Source organism: Sus scrofa, chromosome 7 (genome assembly GCF_000003025.6).
Source record: "Sus scrofa isolate TJ Tabasco breed Duroc chromosome 7, Sscrofa11.1, whole genome shotgun sequence".
NCBI classification, from domain to species: domain Eukaryota; kingdom Metazoa; phylum Chordata; class Mammalia; order Artiodactyla; family Suidae; genus Sus; species Sus scrofa.
The window spans coordinates 121,706,955-121,728,220 of NC_010449.5; the positions used below are offsets into that span (position 1 = coordinate 121,706,955).

The window sequence follows — 21,266 nt, forward strand, 5'->3', positions numbered from 1 at the left end:
TGCTTGCTTGGCTGCGTCCGCTGTGCTGGTTCTGCACCCGGCCTTGGGTTGTGGGGTCCTTTCCCGCGCATCACTGCCCCTCCTCTGGTTGATCTCACGTCCAGCCGCAGGCCTGGGACCTGGAGAATTGCGACGGATTGTGCGGCCCCGAGCTGGCTCTGGGTCTCTGATGGTTGCTGGGTAGGTAGTCCGTGGTCGGACAGTCCGTGGTTGGCACAGATGCTGTTGCTGGTTGATGAGTTGAAGAAACTGCTTGCCCTTCTCGGATGGTTCCCCTTGGGTCAGGAGTGGCCGCAAGAGGGGCGCAGGGTCAGAGCGAAGCGGGCTGAGGCCGGGGGGTCAGGAGGAGGTCCCGGGGCAGCGGGGCAGGGGAGCCGGGGGCGATTTCAGTCGAGCTCCGCGTCCTCGCCATCACTGGGCTGTTCCTCCAGCGTCGTGCCTGCGGGGGGTGGGCTCCCCCAGACGCCCATGGGTGGAGCCCGGGCGTGGAAGGTGGTCAGCAAGCTGGTTGGGGCCCTGGCCGCCAGCTCCCGGTGGATCAGGAGGGACTGCCCTTGTGCGCCGCGGATGTAGAGCCGGCGGTGGCTCAGGACGGCCAGGACGGCGGTGCGGGTGGGGAGGTGCTGGCGGGGCGCCGGGGCGCCCGAGGCGTCAGAGCTCAGGGCCTCGTTCTCCTGCACGTCGTTCTCCTGCTCGTCCTGCGAGGTGTCTTGCAGGCCGTCATGCAGGCCACACTGACGGTAACGTTGCAGGTCGTCTTGCAGGGCTTCTCGCAAGACGACATCCTCGTCGTCGACGACGTGCAGCTCCAGGCAGAGGTTCTGGCGCGGGCCGGGCTGGGTCGCCTCTCGGGGGGCGACTCTGACACCGAAGAACTCACCCAGCGTCAGCCAGAACCTGGGCGTGAACTGCGGGCCCTGGCGGGACTGGGGCACCAGGGTGTGGCGCTGCCGCCGCCGCCCGGGGCCCAGGAACAGCTCGGCCAGCTCCTCGGCCGGGATGGCGTTGGCGCCCAGGAGAGGGGGCATCTGGGTGAGCAGCTGGGCGATGGCGGTGGCGATGCTGCTCCCGGTGATGAGGGACGAGTCCAGGATGAGGCGCAGGGGGCGCCTGGGCTGCGGCCGGGCCACGTCCTGGCTGGGTGCCGGCAGCAGGGCGAGGCGCCGCCGGAAGCGCAGCAGCACGAGCAGGGCCGCCACGGCCACGATGTTCTTCCAGAACAGGAGGCCTCGGAAGAAGTGCAGAATGACTGCCCTGATCTGGGCCATGCTGAAGTGGGCAAGGAAGCTGTTGAGTATTTGGTCCACTGGTATCAGAGCCAGGAACTCCTGCTGCAGGCTCTGCCCACTGGGCTCGTCCTGGAAAGGTGCATCTTCGTTCTCCTCTTCCTCCTCCTCCGAGTCTGGTGCCTGATCGCGGGGGGAGCCTCTGGTCGCGAAAAGCGTCGTGGGCCGAGTGGCGGCGTTGTACCGGAAGGCTCTCCGGCCGAGGTTCCGCCTGAACGGCGGCGGGCGGCCGCCGTCGGGGTCCGGCAGCTCCATGACGTCGAATTTGAAGTGGGAGAAGAAGAAGACCCAGTGCCCGGGGAGCAGGACGGTGAGCCTGTCGTTGTTCAGGGAGGCCAGGTCCTCTGGGCTGAGAAGGATTATGACGGGCTCCTCGGTGTTCTCCAGGTAGCGGCACCACACCATGAAGGCAGCCCGAATCGGCAGGATCTTCATTTCCAGCAGCGAGGAGCCCACCTCGATGGGGGAGATGTTGCGCGAGTAGAAGGCGCAGGGGACCCTCTTGCCGGTGTGCTCGTCGACCTGGATCAGGGAGGCGTGCAGAGAGGTCCTGGTGACGCCCGTCTCCACGTAGAAGGGGTTCTGGGGCTTGAGGTGGTAGAGGAGGGGCGCCTTGCGGAAGGCCCGCTTCAGGCACTCGAAGGCCTCCTGCTCCTCGTCGCCCCAGTAGAAGGGCCGGTGGGTCAGCAGCTGCCGCACCAGTGGCTCGGTGATGACGGCGAAGCGCTCCACGAAGTGCCGGTACGGGAAGGCGAATTCCATCAGGTGCCGCAGGGACTTCTTAGAGCCGGGGACGGGGTACCCCGTGATGGTGCGCACGATGCTCTTGTTCATTTTCACCCCTTTGGGGGTCAGGACGAATCCCAGGAACTCGACCGTGTGTCGGTGGAACTGGCTTCTGTCCAGGGAGCAGTAGACGTTGTGGTAGCGGAAGCGAACCAGGACGTGGCGGACGTGCTGGCGGTGCTCCTCCTGGCTCATGGAGTAGATCAGGACGTCCTGGCCGTAAGAGAGGACGAAGAAGCCCAGCACGTCCTTGAGGATGAAGTGAATCACGCTCTGGGGGATGATGGGGTCTGCGCAGATCAGAAAGGGCTGGTAGCTCGTCATCTCTTGCAGATCCAAGCCGAAGGCTGCCCTCCACACGTCTTCCGTGTGGTGTATGTCGACGCCCTCCTCCACGATGGTCCCCCGAAGCTCCAGCTTTGTGAACCACGTAGCCCCGTGCAACTGGTCGAACAGCTCTGGGATCATCTGTACATAGTCCTGTCTGTTGGTCAGCATGTTGCGCGGGTCCCAGAACTCGTCCCGTAGTAGCCTGGCTCTGTCTTGCATCCTGGCACCCATGGGTTCCCACGGCGCGTAGTAGCCATACCCGTAAAAGCCCTCGCTCTGATCGCTGTCTCCAGCCTGCTGAAGCTCAGAGGGCTCTGATTCAGAAAGATCATCGGATCCGTCTGAGCTTGGCTGGTCGGAAGTCTCCTCATCTGCTTCCTTCGGGTTGAACACGTCGGCCAGGTCAGAGTACAGGGGCGGCAGTCCGGGCAGCAGGCTTATGGCGTGTCTCTCCAGGGCGATGCAGGGAGGGGGCGGGCGGAAGCAGTTCTTCAGGCAGTAGGGCGAGTGGAAGGTGCAGCGGCCTTTGACCCAGTCGACCTCCGGGGCGTGGACGCGCAGCCAGTTGATGCCCAGGATCACGGAGAAGTTGGGGGAGGGGACGATGTCGAATTCGATGGTCTCCTGGTGGTTCTGGTGGATGCACACCAGGGCTTCGGTGTACAGCCACACGGGCTCGTTGCCGATCAGCGAGCCGTCCACCGTCTGCACCTGCTGCGGGTAGGGCTTCTCGAAGAGCTGGACGTAGTGCTCTTGGGCAAACCTCTCATCCATGAAGTTGGCGCTGGCCCCGGAGTCCACCAGGGCCCGCACGGCCACGCTGTGGTAGGGGTTCACTCTCACCAGGAGCAGCAGGAAGAGGTGGTCGCGGTCGAGGCTGGGGTGGCCCTCTTGGGGCAGCCAGCTGCTCACCATCCACCTCTCCGGAGCAGGTGAGTCGATCCAGGTCAGGTTCCGCGGGCGGGCCTCCGGGGGCAGCCTGAGCATGGCCCTCCTCTCCGCCAGCTTCTCTTCGATTTGCAGGACCAGGACGATCAGGCTGTCCAGCGACTCCGGCTGAGGGATGCGGAACAGGTAGTGCCGGATCTCCTCCTTGAGCCCCTGGCACAGGTGGGCCTGCAGGACCTCGTCGGGCCAGCCCAAGGTGGGTACCAGGCCCTGGAACTCGTTGATGTACTCGATGGCGGCGCGGTCCCCCTGCCTGAGGTTGAACATGGCCTCCTCGGCCACGCGCAGGGTCTGGCGGTACTCGAACATGTCCGACATGGCCTCCAGGAAGGCCGGGAAGTCGCTGACCAGGGGGCTGTTTTTCTCCATCAGGTCTTTGGCCCATTCCAAGGCCATGCCGGAGAGGTGGCACATGACGTAGCCCACGCGCAGCCGGTCGCTGTAGTACATTCCCGGGTAGCTTTGTAGGATCAGCTGGCAGAGCACGATGAACTCGTGGTACTCGCGGCGGTCGCCCGAGAACGTGGCCGGGATGGGCATTCGGCCTTCGTGGAGCCCCTTCGCCAGGACGGCCTCCGCCACCCTCTGCTGCTCTATGAGGTCTTGCATCCGGAGGTACAGAGAGATGAGCGACCTCACCTGGGCCATGATCTCTGCCATCTCCGACCCGGCCTGCTCCTCGGGACTCTTCTGCTCGTCCGACCCCGCCTGGTCAGTGGCCCCCGCTTGCTCGTCCTGGCCTCCCCGCGGGTGGTCGGATGCCCCTTCCGTCTTGCCAGGCGCCGCTCCGAGGGGGCCCCCCGCGTCCGGCCGTGCACCCTTGAGTGACCCCTCCAGGTCTTGGAGTAGGTCATTGGGTGGATCCTTTATTTCCCTATGTGGGCCACTGGATGGCTCCTCCATGGCTTGGAGGAGGTCAATGGGCAGCGCCCCCGCTTCCCGGGCCAGGCCCCCGGCCGGCCCCGCCGCCGCCGCCGCCGCCTGCCGCGCTCCGCTGCCCGGCGTCTCCACGGTGGTGTTGGATGAGCCCTCGGAGGACTCCATTTGTTTTGATGATGGATTCTTACGCTCCATCATCGTCTCAAATGAGTCTTCAGAGGGTTCTATCATGTCGTCGGATGGAAAGGAGTGCCCTCTGAAGACGGGTAAGGTCGCGGTGCGTCTGGTCTGCGACTGGGACAGCAGCGGTCAGAACCTGGGGGGGTGGGGGTGGGAATAAGTAAAGGCAGCCGTTGAGGGTCTGGCGAGGTCAGGGTCTCTGGGACAAATCAGATGCCCAAGGCACCAGAACAGAGAGAAGCTGAGGAAAGCACCCCCCCACCCCCTGCCCCCGTTTCCAACTCAGGGCCCCCGCCCCCCGGGGGGAGAGAGAACCTGTCAGCCTCTGACCTTCCTGCCGGCTCACTCGGGCTTACCCTCTGCCTGTCTGGCCAGCCTACTTCCCGTGTGGCTGTGAGAAATTCACAGCCCATAAATTCTGTGGCGCGATGGGCCCAGTGCCTTCTCCAGGGCAGGCGGGTACCTGGCAGGATGCACTGGTGGCTTCGTTTCAACCCTGGCACACGTGCCCGGTCAATCTGCCCTCCCTTCTCTGGTCAGCCGCAAGTCACAGAGGTCACCTCTCAGTGCCGTCCAAAGCCACCCCTGGCAGGCCGGGCCTCCCTGGTCGGAGGTGGGAATCTCTAGCCCGGATGCCTGCCCTTCGACAGGCTCAGGGCAAGAAGAGAAAATGGGCCTTTGACCGCTCGCCCGTCAGTCGGGTCAGCCGCCCCAAATAGCGCTTGTTTCCTCTCCTGGATTCAAATTGAGGGCAGGTGGATGTAGGGAATCTGGATTCTGGCTTTTCTTTTTTTCCCCTTTAAACCTTGATAAAAACACCTACTGTGTGCCAGAGACATGCGCATACATGACTCGATTCCACATCGGAATTTTTGCTCACTTTTCCCTTTCCCCTCTCTGGGCCGCTTCCAGGCAGCGTTCTCCCCCGCTCTGAGCTGTCGAGGAGATCCTGGCATCAGTTCCCCACCCCTCCTAAAAGCTCCACGTTGCTCAGACTGCCCCCCTTGTTCTTGGGGGTTCAGGAACTTGAGACATTTGGCCTTAGTTCCGCCTGTGCAGGCATGTTTACCCGCCCCTGCAGTCTTTCCAAGGTGGGCCCGATCTCTTGGTTCTTTAGTGGACACCCCTTCTCTGGAGCTGGTTTGATTCCCCCGCCAGCATGGGTAGAGCTGGGATGTTCAGTAGGGGGAGAGGGTGTGCAGAGGGCAGGAGGTGACGGTGACCTCTGACTGCCTTGGCATGGGTGGTGTTCGTGGGTAGGATTCACAGAGCTGTTTTGGTTGGGGTTATTTGCGTGCTGCTTCTGCTCATCCACTCTGAGCTCTGCACATCCTGCTCTGCACGCATGTAGCCCTTTGGGTTCCTTCTCAGTTTTCTTTTTAGCCACTGGGCCAAGCTATTAAAAAAAAAAAAAAAATCCCATGCGTAAAACTCCTCACTGGCTAAAATCCAAACTTCCCAACACGCGACACAATTCTGATCTGCTGTTTCTCAAAATTAAATATAGTCTTGTTAGCATGACAGTTAAATTCGATCCGGCGGTCTCTCTGATTAAAACCTTTGGCTGTTTATTTGCTGTCTACGATATTAAAGCCAAACCTGTTAGCCTAAAAATTCCTGACACATAAACTCACTCAAATCATTTTCCGGCTAAAATGAAAGGCCTTAGAATAGTAGAAAATTTTGATCATGTCACCCCTCCAAGTCGGGAAATTACATATATTTTTTTAACATGTACACATTAGATAAACTCACTGTCTCCATTTTACGAGCTGCACAGCACATCCATGAACTCATCTCTTCTCCAGAAAAGCCCTATAAGGTTTGCATTATGAGGGTAAAACTTCCAAGTCTCTAACTGAAATACAACATCGGACAAAGTGATTCGTGGGCAGACTCACCTGTCAGAAATAAAAGTCTCAGTAAGTCTCTTACAGCCCTTAAAACCCTTTACTGGCTAAAATGTTAAATTGGCTAAAATTGAAAATGTGGATGCTCGGGTATGTCTTTAAAAACCCTTGAAATGCTTTATTGGCTAAAATTTAAAATGACTACCTTTTGAATGTCAATTTTAAAAAGTCAGTTGGCTAAAATTTGAATATTAAAATTACACAATTTAAATTGGCTAAGCTTTTATAAAATCTTAGTCTCTTTCTAAAACCCTTTAACCCTTTTGTTGGCTGAAATTTAAACATTTAAATTGGCTATTATTCGATGGTTGCAGTTAAAAAATTAAGTTGGCTACCATTTGAATTTTAAAACGAAAGATTTAAATTGGCTAAAATGTTACATGTAGAACATAAAATCTCATTATGTCACCTACAACCTGTAAAATCTTTTATTGGCTAAAATTTAAATTGACTAAAGTTTAAAATATAAAATCTCAGCGTGTGCTTTAAAACCCTTAAGGGGCTTGACTGGCTAAAATTTGACGCTAAAGTTTTTGAATTACCTACAATTTGAATTTAAACATTAAAAATTAAATTAGTTAATGTTTGCATTTTAAAGTTAAAAAATTTTAATTGGCTAAAGTTTAAAGGATAAAATCTCAGGCGGTCTCTTTCTACCCTAAAGATCCTTTACTGGCTAAAATTTAAAATTTAAACTGGCTAAAATTTAAAACGCACAATCTCCATATGTCTCTCAAGACCCTTAAAGCCCATTATTAGCTAAAATCTGAATTTTCTTAGCGAGATAATTTAACATTTAGAGGATCCCCTTCTTAATATAAAGTCTGTACTCTTAATCGAGGTATCAGTGGGATGATGTACCTGATTCAATCTTTCAGCTTTCCCGACTTTAACCTAAAATCTAGCATCCTTGGCCCGTGGTGAAAACCTGATCTTACGATTTTTCCTTCACATCATCGTTTAAACTTATAGCAAGACGCATGCACGTTTTACCTAACTTCTCTCTTTATTTATTTATTCATTCATTTAATTGATTTATGTTTTGTCTTTTTAGGGCCGCACCCGCGGCATATGGAGGTTCCCAGGCCAGGGGTCGAATCGGAGCTGTGGCGGCCGGCCTACACCCCAGCCACAGCCACGCCAGATCCGAGCCACGTCTGCCATCTCCACCACAGCTCACGGCAATGCTGGATCCTTAACCCACTGAGCGAGGCCAGGGATGGAACCCGCAACCTCATGGTTCCTCGTCGGATTGGTTTCTGCTGGCCACGATGGGAATTCCATAACCTCTCTAGTTACGACATAGAAAAGCTTCTTTTTTCATTGCCTATAATATGAAGTTCCAAATCACTTAATATGACATAAAAGGTTTTTAATCATGTCATTTACCTATAAATCGATAGAGAAAACCCCCCAGATCTCACCAGGTCACTTCTTAAACTCTTTCTTGGCTTCATCCCAAACCTCTAATCAGGCATGATATCCAAATCTGATCGCATTATACAAAGTCCCACTTCCTTGCAAGAGGCCTGAATTTTGTCCTGTACCTTCTCCTTGAAGCCTTATAATATCTCTAGTCACCTGTATGATAGGAGCTCAACTCCTTGGCATAAAAAAGCCCACAGTTTATTACATCATTTCTTTGCCAGCTGCTCTTCTCAAACCCAGACACTTTCCAGACACTTTGCCATATCGCTCTCTTGAAATCTCTGGATGGCTGCAGTCACAATTCCGGAGCACAACACAAAAATGGCATCCTGTTGTTCTTCCGAATCGTGTCCAAAGCGTCTCTGCCGTGTGCTGTCAGTTCAATCTGGGAGCCTCTGTGGGAGACCTGCCCCCCTCTCTGTGACTCTCTGATCAAGTTCCACCCACAGAGTACAGAGAGGGTGCCCTTGGGCCCAGCCCTGCCTCCCCTGAGCTGTCCCTGTGCCTTCATTGTCTGGTTCATCAAATCCAGACATCTTCGCGTAAAATGTGTTTTCCCAACGAAATCCCCAGGAGCCCGACCTCTCATCCGTCCTCCTTCAAACCCTTTCCTGGCTAAGCTCCAAAAGCCTCTGCCCAAAGGTGAGACCACGTCCTCCCAGAGGAAATGCGTGCCACCTTCCCCTCCCACGGAAAATCCCATCTCCTTGGCACGTTATATAAAAATCCGTTATATTATCCGTTGCCGTAAAAATCCACTCGTGGAGCTCTGCTCAAAGGTGTACATTTGATCATGTAACTCTCCGCTTTAAAACTTTTTAAGCTTTCTCCATCGCCCGTAACATCAAGTCCCAACGACTCATCATAAAATGCAATGCTTCACCATGTCATTTCTCTTTTCGGAGTGGCCTCTTAAACCGGACCGCCCCCCAAATCTCGCTCTGACATTCTCCAAGAAACCCTTTATTGGCTTAAATCCAAACTTCTTAGCATGATAGGAAAATTTGATCTTGTCATCCCTTAAAATAAAATTCACATTTCCTAGCGGTCTATAAAATTGGGTTTTGTCGCTCCATCTTCAAACCTGACACTGTCTCTTTTTTAAAAACTAAATTATTCGTTTAATGGAAGTGTAGTTGATTTACAGTATCGTGTTAGTGTCAGGTATATGCCAGAGCGACTCAGTTATATAGTAACCACATATATGTATCAGGTAAATTAATGTGTGTGTGTGTATATATATATGCATATGTATGTACACCTTACCAGGTCTCTTGATGGTGAAATTATGGAATAAAATCCAAAATCTTAGCATAAAATATGAATTTTATTTTATAATTTCATTGCAAACTCTTTATCCGATACAAAGTGAAACCTTTGTCACTCTCTTAGAACTTTTTATTAGCTAAAATCAAATTCCTAGGCATGTGCAAAAATCTCATTGTGTCAGAGCCTCAAAATAAATCCCACATTTCTTGGTGCCATCCCCCTGTTGATCGCGTAACTCCTCGAATCAAAGTCTTTGACTTCGGGGTCAATCACATCTCCTTGGTAGGCTCTGAAAGTCAGACTTTTGACGCCTCCTCAACACATAAAATGCAATTGTTTTAGCCAGGTACTGAAATGTGTGACTCCTGCCTTTTCTATGTACAGTTTCCCAATGTTTCCTTATAGAAAGGCCAATGCTTTGAAATATATTTTATCCTGTTTTTCCTGCAGACATGTCTCCCGCAGGCAAAACTCTCACCGTCGCATTTCTTAAAACCCATTGGCAAGAAATCAAATTCCTTAGCATGCTTAGAAAAGTTTGATGCTGTTGTTTTTTAAAACACAAAGTCCAGATTCCCCCCCTCACCCCCAAATCTGTTCATGAAACTCCCGCTTAAAGTCTTTTGAACACATTTTCATCACTAACAAAACGTCTCCACCTCTTAGCGTGGCGCCCACGTCTAAGCATGGTGCCCTTAGGGTAAAGCCCTTCGCATTTCATGTCCGTGACCAGAAATCCAGTGGCCTGAGCATGAAACGAACACGGGACGGGGTGTTTGTTACATTGAAACAGCTTCACATTGCTCTTCATTTACTCAGGACATGATAAAGCCTACATTTGCACGAAACCCACGTTTCACCACCTGCAGTTCCTAGCTTCAATTTCTTCTTCTTTATGCCCGAGAGATGGGGTTTCTTATTTCTTGCCCCCCCAACACATCTTGATTTTATTGCCTTTTAATGTTTTTAAGCTCGTCTCTCTACCTACGATTCATTCATTCATACGCATGTCCTGATTCTTTTTTCCACACCAGGCATCACGCTGGACCTTCAAGACAAAGACGTGGAGCCAGCGCTTCCCTGTGGAATATCCCTGGGGCGATGAGGCCCACACCCCTCAGTCCTGTGCTGGAGGTGAACTTGGGGTCGGGAGTGGGGGGCAGGGCTACCCCTGGCGAGCATCTCCTTCGAGGGTCCCCGGGGCTCGGCTGCCTGTGCCTTTGCCAGGACTTTGCAGGTGCCCTGTGCTCCTGGGTCCTGCTCTGGACAACGGCCTGTCAGCTTTCCTTCTGACTCCCGTTCTCCACGGGTCCACCCGCCGCAGCCCCGTGCAGCCCAGAGGCCACCCCTGCCTCTTCTCTGGGCTCTCCGGACGTGTAAACCTCAGACCTACCAGCGCAGCTGGAGACATGGTGCGGTCTCCAGCCTCCGGAACATATCTTGAAGAGATAGCTGTTGATTGGGAAATTCTTCCCTAACCAAAAAACCCAAGCCCAAACCAGAAAACCACAACTAACCCAAATCCAGGATTTAGTGCCCCTAGTCTGGGGTCTCTGCGGTGGGCCCTCTCCCCGACAGCCATAGACACACAACCTCACCACCTTCGGTGCCCCGAGGCTTCCCGGTCGGTCGGGTCAGTTCCTTGCTTTGCCTCTGAGCAAGTGGCCCATTGGGTTGGGGCTGCCAACGTGCGTCTATGAAGGGTTGGGTGTTGGGGGAGCAGGGGGGCCCCTTCCTCGGCGAATACCTCTCCCCGTCAGCTCACTTGTACAGTAAAGGAAATCTGATTTTAAAAATAGAGCTTGGAAGAGGAGATGAGAGGATATTTAGGAGCAGAGCTGAGCCTGGGGCGGGGGGCGGGGTGGAGGAATTAGGGAAGAGGTGAGGAGAGGGGTGGCGGCCTGCGGCCAAGTTGCTGAGGGGCGGTGAGAAAGGGGAGGTGTGAGCACGGGAGGGGTGGCCCCCAGACACTGGCCGACAGGCCTGGAGTCCCCTGGCTCTCGGGCTGTCAGGTGGGCTAACATCAGCTGGAGACACCCCCCCCCCCCACCGCCTACCGCCGCCGGCTCGCGCTGCCTCTGGGCCCTGCTCAGAGTCACTTGGATTTGAGGGTCTTAGGGGCTGAGTGACCTGGAGATCTGTTCCCTGCAGAGTCTCCACTGCCCCACGATGGGGGGGGGGCTCTTGGGGACCCTGGGAAGGCCACAGGCTGTTGTGAGTTATTCTCTTACATTAAGGTCAGGGTCAAGGTCAAGGTGTGTCCAGGCTGAGGTGGGAGTCCTGCTGGGCTCTCTGGCTGGGCACCGGCAGCGTGGGTCCCTCTCTTCGCCCAGCTCGTTTGTTGGGAGCAGATTAGGAGGGTGGGGGGGCCTTCTGAGAGTGCTCCCTGAGGGCCCCCTGAGGAGCTCGGGTTGGGTCCCGGGTCCCAGTGGACCATGGGACCGTCCAGGGCTGCTGGCCTGTCATAGCTCCAGGTAGGGAGTCGGGGGTCTGGGCCCCTGCCTTTCCACTCAACCCCCTGACCTGTGCCAAGACCCTTGGGCCTTACGGAGGGAGATGCTTCTCACCTTGACCCAGAACAGCGAGGCCCAGGTACTCTCGTCCCCGCCCCTGGCCTGGCTAGAGGCCCCCGACTGTCCGTCTCCCTGGCCTCAGACATCACTGGCAACACTGAGTGTCTAGACAGGGGCCACTGGGTTATGGCAGAGCTGGGGCTGGCCCCTGGGCTTGTCCTCCGAGTCCAGCCCAGGCGGGGTGGGGGCCTCCTGGAGAGGGTGCCCAGCTCCCCGCTTCCCCGGCCATCGAGGTGAAGGGCAGTGCCCCTGATTCTGAAGAGAGCGTGCCCCTCCGCTGCTTGACTGGCAGCTCCAGGGGGCGGCTGGATCACTCTGCCCAGAATAACCCTGGGAGGGGGAGAGGGCCGCCTGCGGGAGGGGCTGAGCGAGGGGTCACGGATGGCCATGTCCTCCTCCTTCGGGCGACCCAAATCGGCCTGGCCGATCCGCTGTGCCCGAAGCCGCCCTTGCCCTTCAAGGCAAGTGGGCTGGGAAGGTGCTGCCAGCCCAGGACCTAGGCTGACTGTCCATGTGACCTTCCCCCGGGTCCTCAGTTTCCCCAGATCTGCGGGGGGGGTTTGGGCTGTGTCTTCTCTGCCCCTGTAGGTCTGGGGTCCCGAGAATTGCCCATGGGGTAACCCTCGGGAGCAGGGGTGAGGGGAGGGGGCGGGCTGAGCAGGTGGGGGCCCTCCTACCCTTTCCACAGTTGGGAGCACAGGCAGGGGGGTTTCTTTGTCCAGGTTTGACCCCCGGGCTGGGCGAGTGAACTCTCTCGGGTCTCTGGCGGGCTCCCTCTGTGCCTGGTGCCATGGTGGCAGGCCTTTGTCATGGGGGTTCCTGGGGCAGGAGGCTGGGGCCTTGGTGCAGGGCTGGCGAGGGCTGGAGTGGGGGGCAGAGGCTGGCCTCCGTCTCCCCATTTCCGTAAAGGAAGGGGCACGCCAAGCCTTTTGTACACCGGAAGGGCTGAAATCACCTTTGGGATTCTTGGGATTATTATTTCAGCACACTCGCTCTAAGGGTAAGGTCAGGACTCAGACGGCCTCTTCGCGCGTGGTGCCACCTTTCATCCTCCCGGTAACCCGGGCGAGGTGATGATGCCCTGTCTTTCAAGTGAGAGAACCTGAGCCCAGGGGGTGAAGCCAGTGGCCCAGGAGCTGTAATTAGCGGGGGCAGTGGTGCTCGGACCCCGGTCATTGGACGGCCCTGTGACCGGGGCTAGTGAGGGATGGCGCGTGGAGAGGCAGGGGGCGCGTGTCCTCCAGACGGGGGTCATCAGCCTCCCTGCATCACAGGAAGGGTTCCCCAGGGAGTGTCTGCTCTGTGTCAGGCATGGCCCTGGGCCCGAGGCCCCCAGACTGACGGTGCTCCTTCCAGGGTGGGCTTGCTTCCTGGCTCACGGGGTCAAGTTGAGAAGGCGAGAGCCCCGTTTGGGAAGGAAGAGGCAGAGGCGTCAGTCGAAGCCAGGCTTAGGCTCTCCGCCCTCCACTGGAGGGTGGGGTGGGCGGTGGCCATCTGGGGACCCCAAGGGACATCACATTGTGGCGTCCCTGTGGTCAGCTTTGTGGCCTGGAGGGAGGCCAGATCAGAGGAAGGGCCTTCTCAGTGTCTGCCCTCCATCTCCTCGAAAGTCTGCGGCCACTCCCAGCTCCTTTTGGCTAATTCGGTTGTCGGCAGAGGGACAGGACAGCTGGCCCAGGACCTGCTAATTATAGCTGCTCAAGTGTTTGAGGGGGCATTGAGTCCCCCATGTCACGGGTTTTCTTGCAGACAGACGAACCCTTAGCCTCTGTTCCTGACACCGGCGCAGCTCCCAGAATGGCCCAGACGCCCCAGCCCCACCCCAGGCCCCCTGGGAGGTCCGCGCGGGACCTCGCCCCAGGTCTTACCTTTGATGCGAGTGGTTGGCGGATCTGGTCCTGTCCCGTCGGCTGGAGCTCCGCTGCTTCCTAGAAAGTGATTGGATAAATGGGGTTCTCTGAGTATGAAAGCGGCCACCGTCCACTCGCCTCCCTGTCCCGCTTTTCTCTTGGGGCCGCATGGCGGCCCGTCCCTACCTTTGGGTGCGTCTCAGTATTTCCTATGTCCTTGGCTGTCTTCGTTCTGTCACCCTTGTCACACCCAGGGAAGCCGTAACTTCATTATCCCCCTTCTGCAGGGGAGGAACCCGGGGCCCAGCGCCCAACCGCAGGCCCCGGGGGGACCATGTGCCTTCTCTAACGGGGACCGACCAAGGCCGTGTGTCTGGTCAGGCTTGGGGTCTGCGTGTCAGCCCAGCTGGGGTGCACGGTGGCGCTCGTGCCCTGCTTTGCTCTGTGATGCCCAAGCTGTTGGCAAGTTCTTAGCGGGGCCCCCACCGCGGGCTCCCCTGGGCCCTGATGGAGGCCCGCACTGGCTACTCCTTTCTCTCATCACCTCCACCCCCGTCCCGCACGCAGGTGGGGCCTGGGGCAGCGGCTCGGAGAGGTGGGCTGCACCTCAGCCAGGGAACCCGCTGGGTGTCTTCTCTTCTCCCCTCCCAGGTGGCGTGGAGGTGACATGGCGGCTTTCTCCGGGAAGGAGGAAGACAGATGCCGGGCCCAGGAGCGAATGGAAAGGTCTGAAAAATGATTTTTCCCCCTGACTTGTACATTTGAACCATTTGTGACGATGTTGAGTCCTCAGGATGGAACTAACTCTCACCCTTTGTCCTGCAGCTGAGGCTCACTGCCCTCCCCCCCGGTGGGCAGTGAGTCAGTGGGTTCCCGAGGCCACAGTGGGGTCCCCCAGGATGGCACAGCTGCCCAGAGGAGTGTGAGGCCGGCCCTCCGAGGCTGACCTTGCTGCAGCCCAGGTACGGACGCCCTGCTCTGCTGCTCTGACAGCCTTGCTGGGGAGGTGGGGCCCTCCGAGAGTGGGGGCGGGGGGCAACGCGACCTTAGGATGGTGGCATAATTGAAAGATTGGAATAACACTTTTTTTTTTTGTCCTTTTGGGGCCACACCCACGGCACATGGAGGTTCCTAGGCCAGGGGTCTAATCCGAGCTGCATCTGTGACCTACACCACAGCTCACGCAACGCCCAATCCTTAACCCACTGAGCAAGGCCAGGGATTGAACCCGAGTCCTCAGGGCTACTAGTCGGGTTCCTTAACTGCCGAGCCGTGATGGGAACTCCCAGAATAACCCCATTACTCTTGTCTGTCTGTTATGCCTCCCTCGGGAGCTGTGCACGTCTCTCACTGTAATACAAAGGGTGCCAACAACAGGGCATCAATGGTGGGGGCTCCAGGGGTCTGCCTGGGGGCAGAGGTGGCTCCCTTGGGAGGTGGCAGTGGTAAATTCCCCCCACCCACTCCTGTAGGGCGGGCCCGGCAGTGTTCAGGTGTTGCTTTTGATGCCTTTAATGAAATAAGTTATCAGATGCCTGGCGCATAGTAGGTACTCAATATATGCAAAAATGGTTCTTATTTCAGGTGAATCTGTACCCTAGCTGTCCCTTTGAAAGCCCTTGTCATCTGTGGAGACTCTGGGCACGAGGGGTAGGCAGGTCAGCAGTGGGTCCCGGCGGTCTTTTCTCGAGTCAACCCTGTAACTTTTATTGGCATGCCAGGATTTATATCGCCTTCTGGAGCAGTGAGTGTCTTCACGGGGAATTACCCGGGCCTGGAGGCGGGTGCCAGTCACCTGGGTGCTGTATTTTATTTGTATTTATCATAAAAATCTTTTGTATCTGAAAAACTATGACAGACACCTCACAGTATCCACCAGACCCACATCCTGTCCGGAATAAAACACCGCGTAATAAATAGCAGAGCCTCGTGTGCAGGCAGGGTGATCAAAGAGCCGTTCAGGCTGGCAGAGGACCGGCTAACCAACCTCTGCTCCCATTGCTTCTGCCCAAAGTCACGGTTGAAAATAGGTGTCTAGAAGTGCTAGAAGGTCCTGCCCGTGTTAGCTTGGCGGGGTGGGGGTAGGGGGAGATGCTAATCGGCTAACCCATCTGTTGATCTGTGCCTATGGAGTGAGGGCAGAACCGGATGAGGCTTCAGGCCACTTTGGGCTTAAAGTGGGTTTTGTTTTGTGTTCTCGGGATCGTGGAGCCTTGATGTCTTCACGTGCGGAAAAGGGTCTTCCTTGCTGCTCCCTTAACGCCTTGCCGTTCAGGGATCCTGACGCCTGTGACAGCTGGAGGGGGACCTGGGGACCTGAAGCTTAGTGGTGGGCAGGGGCTGCGGTGCCTCGGGGAGAGAGGGGATTCTGATGGGAGGGCGGGGTGCTGCCCTGGTCACGAAGGGGGCCAGGCAGGGACCTGCAAGGCTGCTCCCCATGTTCAGAGGGTTGATGGGCTGTGACCACACCCCCGGGTGGTTAGAACTGGGGAGGAAACCGGGCAGCTGCGGGCTCCAGCCTGGAATTGAGCCATCTGAGGAAGAGGCAAAGCTTGGCTCATGCCCCTCCCCCCCACCTGGCACCCCTCCCCAGAGGCTTCCGTGTCCCCTCTCCGGGGACTCTCATGTCACATTTCTCCCCAAGTCCTCATTCCAGTTAGCTAATCCCGGAGGATACGGGCCAAGGCATTCGCTTTGGGGCCTTTTAAAGACCCAAAAGGAAAGTCTTCCTGGATGGGTGCCTTGCAGACACCCGCCTGGCAGCTCTGGAGGGATCTGAGGCCTGTGGTGGTGAAATCCCAGCCAGTGGGCACGCACCTGCTGGCCTCATGTCACTGACATCCCACCAGGAGGCTAGGGGTCGGGGCGGGGGGCCTCCAGCTTTAGAATGTAAAAAATTAAAAAAAAGAATGAACTTGGGGACAAAATAAATCCCTCATGTCTGCAGAACTTGTTTGGGGGGGACTGTGCCCACTCCAAAACGCTCTTCCTTTTGCATTTGTGGAAAAAAAAAAAAAAGAAGACTAAAAGCTAAAAAAAGAAAAAAACAAAACCCCAAACACACCAACCCAAACAAAACCAAGCCCCACACACAAAATGTTTATTTTAATTATGAAAGAAATGCATTGATAATTAACACACTCATTAGCAAATCAAACGCTGCAGATAAAAGCTAAAACCATCGTCTGGTCGGCTGTCAATCCCAGCTCCCCCCTCCCCACCATTTTAACTGCTGTTATCAGAGTCAGGTGTCTGGTTCCAGATTTTTTTTTTTCTGTGCATTTGCATATGTATCTAAACAGACCTCTCGCATATAGGATTCTGTTTGCTTTTGACATAACCGTCTCACGGTGTACCTGTCTCTTTGCACAGCTTGGTTTTCTTCGCTCAAGGATCTGCTTGGGGATCATAGGGACCGACCCGGTTCCTTAGAGGGACACCTTAGTAGCCTGTAACCCGCACCCACCGGAGTTTAGTTAACCTCCTCGCTGCTGTCCTGAAAGTCCTGGGTCCTTAGCCGTGGGGCTGGCTTGTGGAGGCAGGTGTAAGTAATTGCTGAGGTCTGGATTGGAGGAGTGGGCTCAAGAGTGTTTATGACATTGTTACAGATGAATATACGAATGCATAAATTAGCAAAAATAAAAGCGGGACATGCCTGGACCAATGATGAGAAAGTGTTGATGAACAAAGGACCGTGATTAATCCAGTTCTGCGCAGAATACTGAGGTCCATTAAAAGACAATAGGTCTTGGCTATTGCATTCTTTTTAAGAGCTGTTTAATATTCCGGGGGGTGTTTGCACCGTTGGTGCTTAGAGCCTCCTCTATTGTTGAAAATCCCAGCTGTAGGTCCGCTGGGGGAGGCGAGTTGGTGCATATAGATGCTTTGGTCAGTGTACTAGTCGTGAAGGGGTGTGTGTGTGTGTGTGTGTGTGTGTGTGTGTGTGTGTGTGACCGGTTCAGGCGTGCTTGTTACATTATTTAAGAAAATGAATTAAAAAGATACATAAAATCAAAGTGGTCCTGGCACAGATAAATGAGGAGGGCATGTCACAAGCCGAGGTCTCAATGAATATGATTCTGCTGAACGGACGCCTGCGAAAAAAGATCTTAGCCGAAGCGTTTTTCTATTGCTAACAACCCTGCAATGAGCATTCTTGTAGCTGAATCTGTAAACACATCCCCGCTGACGGCTCTTTCACCCCAGCGTCTTAGAGGTGGGGTAGCTGGATTAAAGGGTTTGCAGCAAAGTTTATTTTCACTGAGTGATCTTTCTAAAATGCCATCTTGACCTTGTCACTGTCTTGCTTTAAATCCTCCATCTGACTTCCCGGAGCTTCTGGGATGTGGTCCAAGAGCCCTAGCCTGGCACGTAAGACCCTTCAGGGTCTGGCTAGCAGCTCCCCAGCCTCGTGCCCCCTCCCCACGCAGATGCACACACAGACACACACATTTCCCGGCTGGGCACACTGCAGCCCCTGCCAGCTCCCTTCTCTCTGCACATGCCCTGCCTTTTATCCTTTTCCCCAGCCAGCTTCTCCTCGGCCTGTGGGACCAGACTTGAAGTGTCCTCTGGGGTGAACCCAAACTTAGAGGCACCCCTGCCCCCCCACCTCATGCCAAAGTTCAGCAAAGTGTGGCCTGTGGAATCGTGATGCCTCTGACATCTCGCCTCTTCCAGGAGAACGTTCTGCATTTTTGTAGAATCCATGAAACTGGCCACATGTTAATCACCCCTTTCCCTTTGTCCCTTTCCAGGGCTCCTCAGCTCCTGTGTCGCTTGGCTCCATTTCGCCTAACTGAGAACTGCCTCTTGTTCACCTGGGCAGCTTCAGAGGACCTGGCGGTGCGCTCTGCGGCTCGGGGTGAGTCCCGGGAATGTGGTCAAACTGCAAACACACACCTGGGGGGCCAGCCCTGTCCCAGCTGCTGTGTCCCGCCCTCCTGGACGCACACACCAGGCTCCCCCCGGGTCCTGGAACCTGAGTTCTGGGGTCCAGGGGTCAGGGTGGTGCGTCTCAGGGTTGATGGGTCCGTGATGAGTTTGGGAGGCATGATCTCCTGGAAACGGTTGATTGTGTCTTTTGTGACCTGCTCTGTGCCAGAGGGAAATGGGTCTGGTTCTGGAACATGAGAAGAAAGAATGATCTAGCATGTGACAGCAGGGCCACAGTGGGGGTGTTGGTGGCACTCTGGAGAGGACAGGGTGAAGAGTGGTGTGTCTCCCTTTGGGGCTCGGTCATGTTCTAGAAAAAGCACGGGCTTCTGGGTCAAGGGGCGGGGACGCCAAGTGTGCATCACCCCTGGGGATCAAGTGCCCCAGAGGTTTGGGTCCCCTTTCTTTCCCTGCAGTGGGGGGTGGGGGGAGGTGCCCCAAGAGACTGGCCGTCTTGAGCACAACCCAGCGGCAGGGCGGAGAGCTCTGTGTCCCAGGCAAGTCCCCAAGAATGTCTGTGCCTCAGTTTCCTGATATCCCCCCCCAAGGGGGGGTATGGAGGGGCTGGGTGGGACCAGGACCGTGACATCCCCCTGGGCGGCAGCTGGCACTCAGTACCCAGCAAAAGCAGCCGCCTCTTCCATCTCATCCGGCCCCCGAGTGCTCAGCCCTCCCTGTGGGAACAGAGGCAGAAAGACCCACAGGGGGAAACAACACGGCTGAGCAGGAAAGGGACAGGCTGGCTGGGGGCTGGGGGCAGTCGCAGCTCTGCTCCCTTTGCCCCCGTGCCAGCACCTCCCCCCCCCATTTTCGCGCCGTCGCGGGGTGGGGGGCGGGGGAGGCGCGGGGCAGGCAAGGGGCTGCCCCCGCTGGTTTTCCTGGGGTTCTCCTAACAACTTTGGCAGTGGTTTATTTATTTATTTTTAGAAGTCTGTGTGACATGTCAGGCTGCTCTTCAGGCAGATTTTTTAGGCTCGTATTTTATAGACTTTGGCAAGGGCGGGCTCGGAAGGAACAGTGGTTCCAGTCTCCAGAGGTTAATCATTCCTGGAAAAACTTCTGGCTAAACCCATTTTCTTCTCCTAAATTTCACAGAAACTGCTCCCTGGGCCGGACCCAGCCTAAATGAGGTTTTGTGCACGGTGCAACCTTACCTGGGGGAGCGTGACTTGCCTTTCACACAAAAGTGCACTTCCGAGGGCCACCAGGCACAAAGGCTCTTCCTTCCTAAAGTTTCTGTTTATTGACCCCGAAGAGGGGGCGGGGGCAGACACACTTCTCGGGGCGGCGGCGGCGGCGGGGGAGCCGGGCTCCGTTTGGGTCTGGGGTGACAGGTTGGTGGCAGCCCCCTTCTCCAGCCTGCCTGCCCTCTGCGGGGAGGGGGGGGGGCGGGGGCGGGGGCTGCTCTGTGGCCTCTGCCCAGTTAGAGATCTGGGGAGATGACTTTGCAAATCCATATGAAAGCTCTCTCTCGAACCTCTCCCGCGAGCCCGGACCGGAAGCCCTTATTTGAAAATTTCGAAGTGCGTGATGTCTTGTGCGCATCCCCGTCCGCCCCGCCCGCCCGCCTGCCCGCAGTGTCGCGCCGCAGAGGCCGTGACGCACTTGTAAATACTTTACCAAACATTTTCAAACCGGCAGTTTCAAAGCAGTCTTTTAATTGATTAAAACACCAGCAACGACGGAACATACCAACACACTCTCCCGCGGCTCCGAGAGAGCAAACGGTTTCTCCCAGGGCTGCTGGCAGCTCTCGAACCCGGGGGTCCGGGCCCGTCTGTCTGTCTGTCTGCGGGGAGCCCGCGCGCGCTCTCCACCTGCGACACCATGCTGCCCCCCCACGGCGGGCTGGAGCAGCTGTCGGGACCCCGAGGCTGACAGACAGCGCCGGACAGATGGGGCTGCCAGGGCCGGGCCAGTCAGGCAGCAGTGACAAGGGGCTGTGACCCTCGGTCCCCGGGTCCCTTCGCTTTCTCTGCTCCCGGGAGGGTGGAGGTGCAGCCCTTCCCCCCAGGCAAGGCCAGGCAGTGCCAGGCAGCCTGGTCATTTTAGACAAGGACTCCAGGCTGGCCCCTCAGCTAGCCTGTCGCTGTCTCTCTTTCTCTTACACACACACACACACACAGGCACACGCACGTGTACACACACACACACACGCTCTATGCTTGTGCTGGGAACAAAGACAAGCAAACTCCTTTAGAAATTGCAGACCAGACCCTCGTCTAGTGGGTCCCATGATAAAGGCCCTGTCCACCCAGAGTTGCTGGGAACCAAGCCCCCATGAATGGGCCCGGAGGGCCAGCGCCCTGCTCTGGCATGGACCACATTCATCAACCCCCAGGCCCCTCGGCCCCGTCACTGGGCAAGGGGGCTTTCGGGAGTCCCCAGGGCATCCGAGTCACTGTCCATTGGCCGGACAAATCGTGGCTGCGGCCCAGCCTCCAGAAAAGGGCCTTGCTTTTCCCATGAGCCGGCCAGCCCCTCAACTCACCAGGCGCCCCCCTCTTTCTGTTCCCCCCTCCCTCCGCCTGAGGAGGCTGCCCCCACCCTCTGCACCAGCCTGTTGCCCCAGAGAGGACCCAGGCCAGAATCCCTGGGCCTGGGAGCCGGGGCGGGCACTTGGCCACTCCAGGTGGCCGGGCCCTTGAGATGGGGAGTTGGCTGCAGGACAGCCCCCCACCTCCCCCCGCTGGCCCCGCACTCACCCCCATTCTCTGCTCCTCTCCCTCACTGCCTCATTGTGACAGAAGTGCTCCACCGGCCATCTCCGTGCCTTTGCCTTGGGCTCAGGGCAAGGTACGGGGGGGAAGTCCGCGCATCCTTGCTCTGACCCCAGCCTGCCTCCTCCGCGGCCAGCCCCGCTCGGGACTTAGCGGCTGTAGGAGCTTCTCC

General features: G+C 56.4%; 1 protein-coding gene, 1 long non-coding RNA gene and 3 other non-coding genes across 13 annotated transcripts in view; 4 read left to right on the forward strand and 1 right to left on the reverse strand.

The window, feature by feature from the left end:
- Positions 1-13,518, reverse strand: RTL1 (retrotransposon Gag like 1). 2 transcript variants are annotated; one of them, XM_021098142.1, is made up of 2 exons: positions 13,458-13,518; positions 1-4,545 (listed from the first exon to the last, which is right to left on the reverse strand). In XM_021098142.1, the coding sequence occupies exon 2, from the start codon at positions 4,458-4,460 to the stop codon at positions 387-389; it is 4,074 nt and encodes a 1,357-aa protein (XP_020953801.1). In that variant the 5' UTR covers positions 4,461-4,545; positions 13,458-13,518; the 3' UTR covers positions 1-386.
- Positions 2,682-2,761, forward strand: MIR127 (microRNA 127). Its single transcript, NR_038562.1, has one exon. It is a non-coding gene; the product is annotated as a microRNA 127 (primary transcript).
- Positions 3,926-21,266, forward strand: part of LOC106504559 — a 25,265-nt gene continuing 7,924 nt past the window's right edge. For 4 of the 8 annotated variants that reach the window (XR_002346042.1, XR_002346046.1, XR_002346040.1 and 1 more), the window contains exons 1-4: positions 7,485-14,165; positions 14,265-14,401; positions 16,812-16,983; positions 18,197-18,303. This is a non-coding gene — a long non-coding RNA (uncharacterized LOC106504559). Of the gene's footprint in view, positions 4,062-7,484; positions 14,166-14,264; positions 14,402-15,023; positions 16,984-18,196; positions 18,304-21,266 lie in introns of those variants that run through there. The other 4 variants (XR_002346043.1, XR_002346041.1, XR_002346047.1 and 1 more) reach the window with 4 other exon arrangements.
- Positions 4,183-4,262, forward strand: MIR432 (microRNA 432). Its single transcript, NR_038567.1, has one exon. It is a non-coding gene; the product is annotated as a microRNA 432 (primary transcript).
- On the forward strand, positions 4,374-4,455 carry MIR136 (microRNA 136). The gene has a single exon (NR_038504.1). It is a non-coding gene; the product is annotated as a microRNA 136 (primary transcript).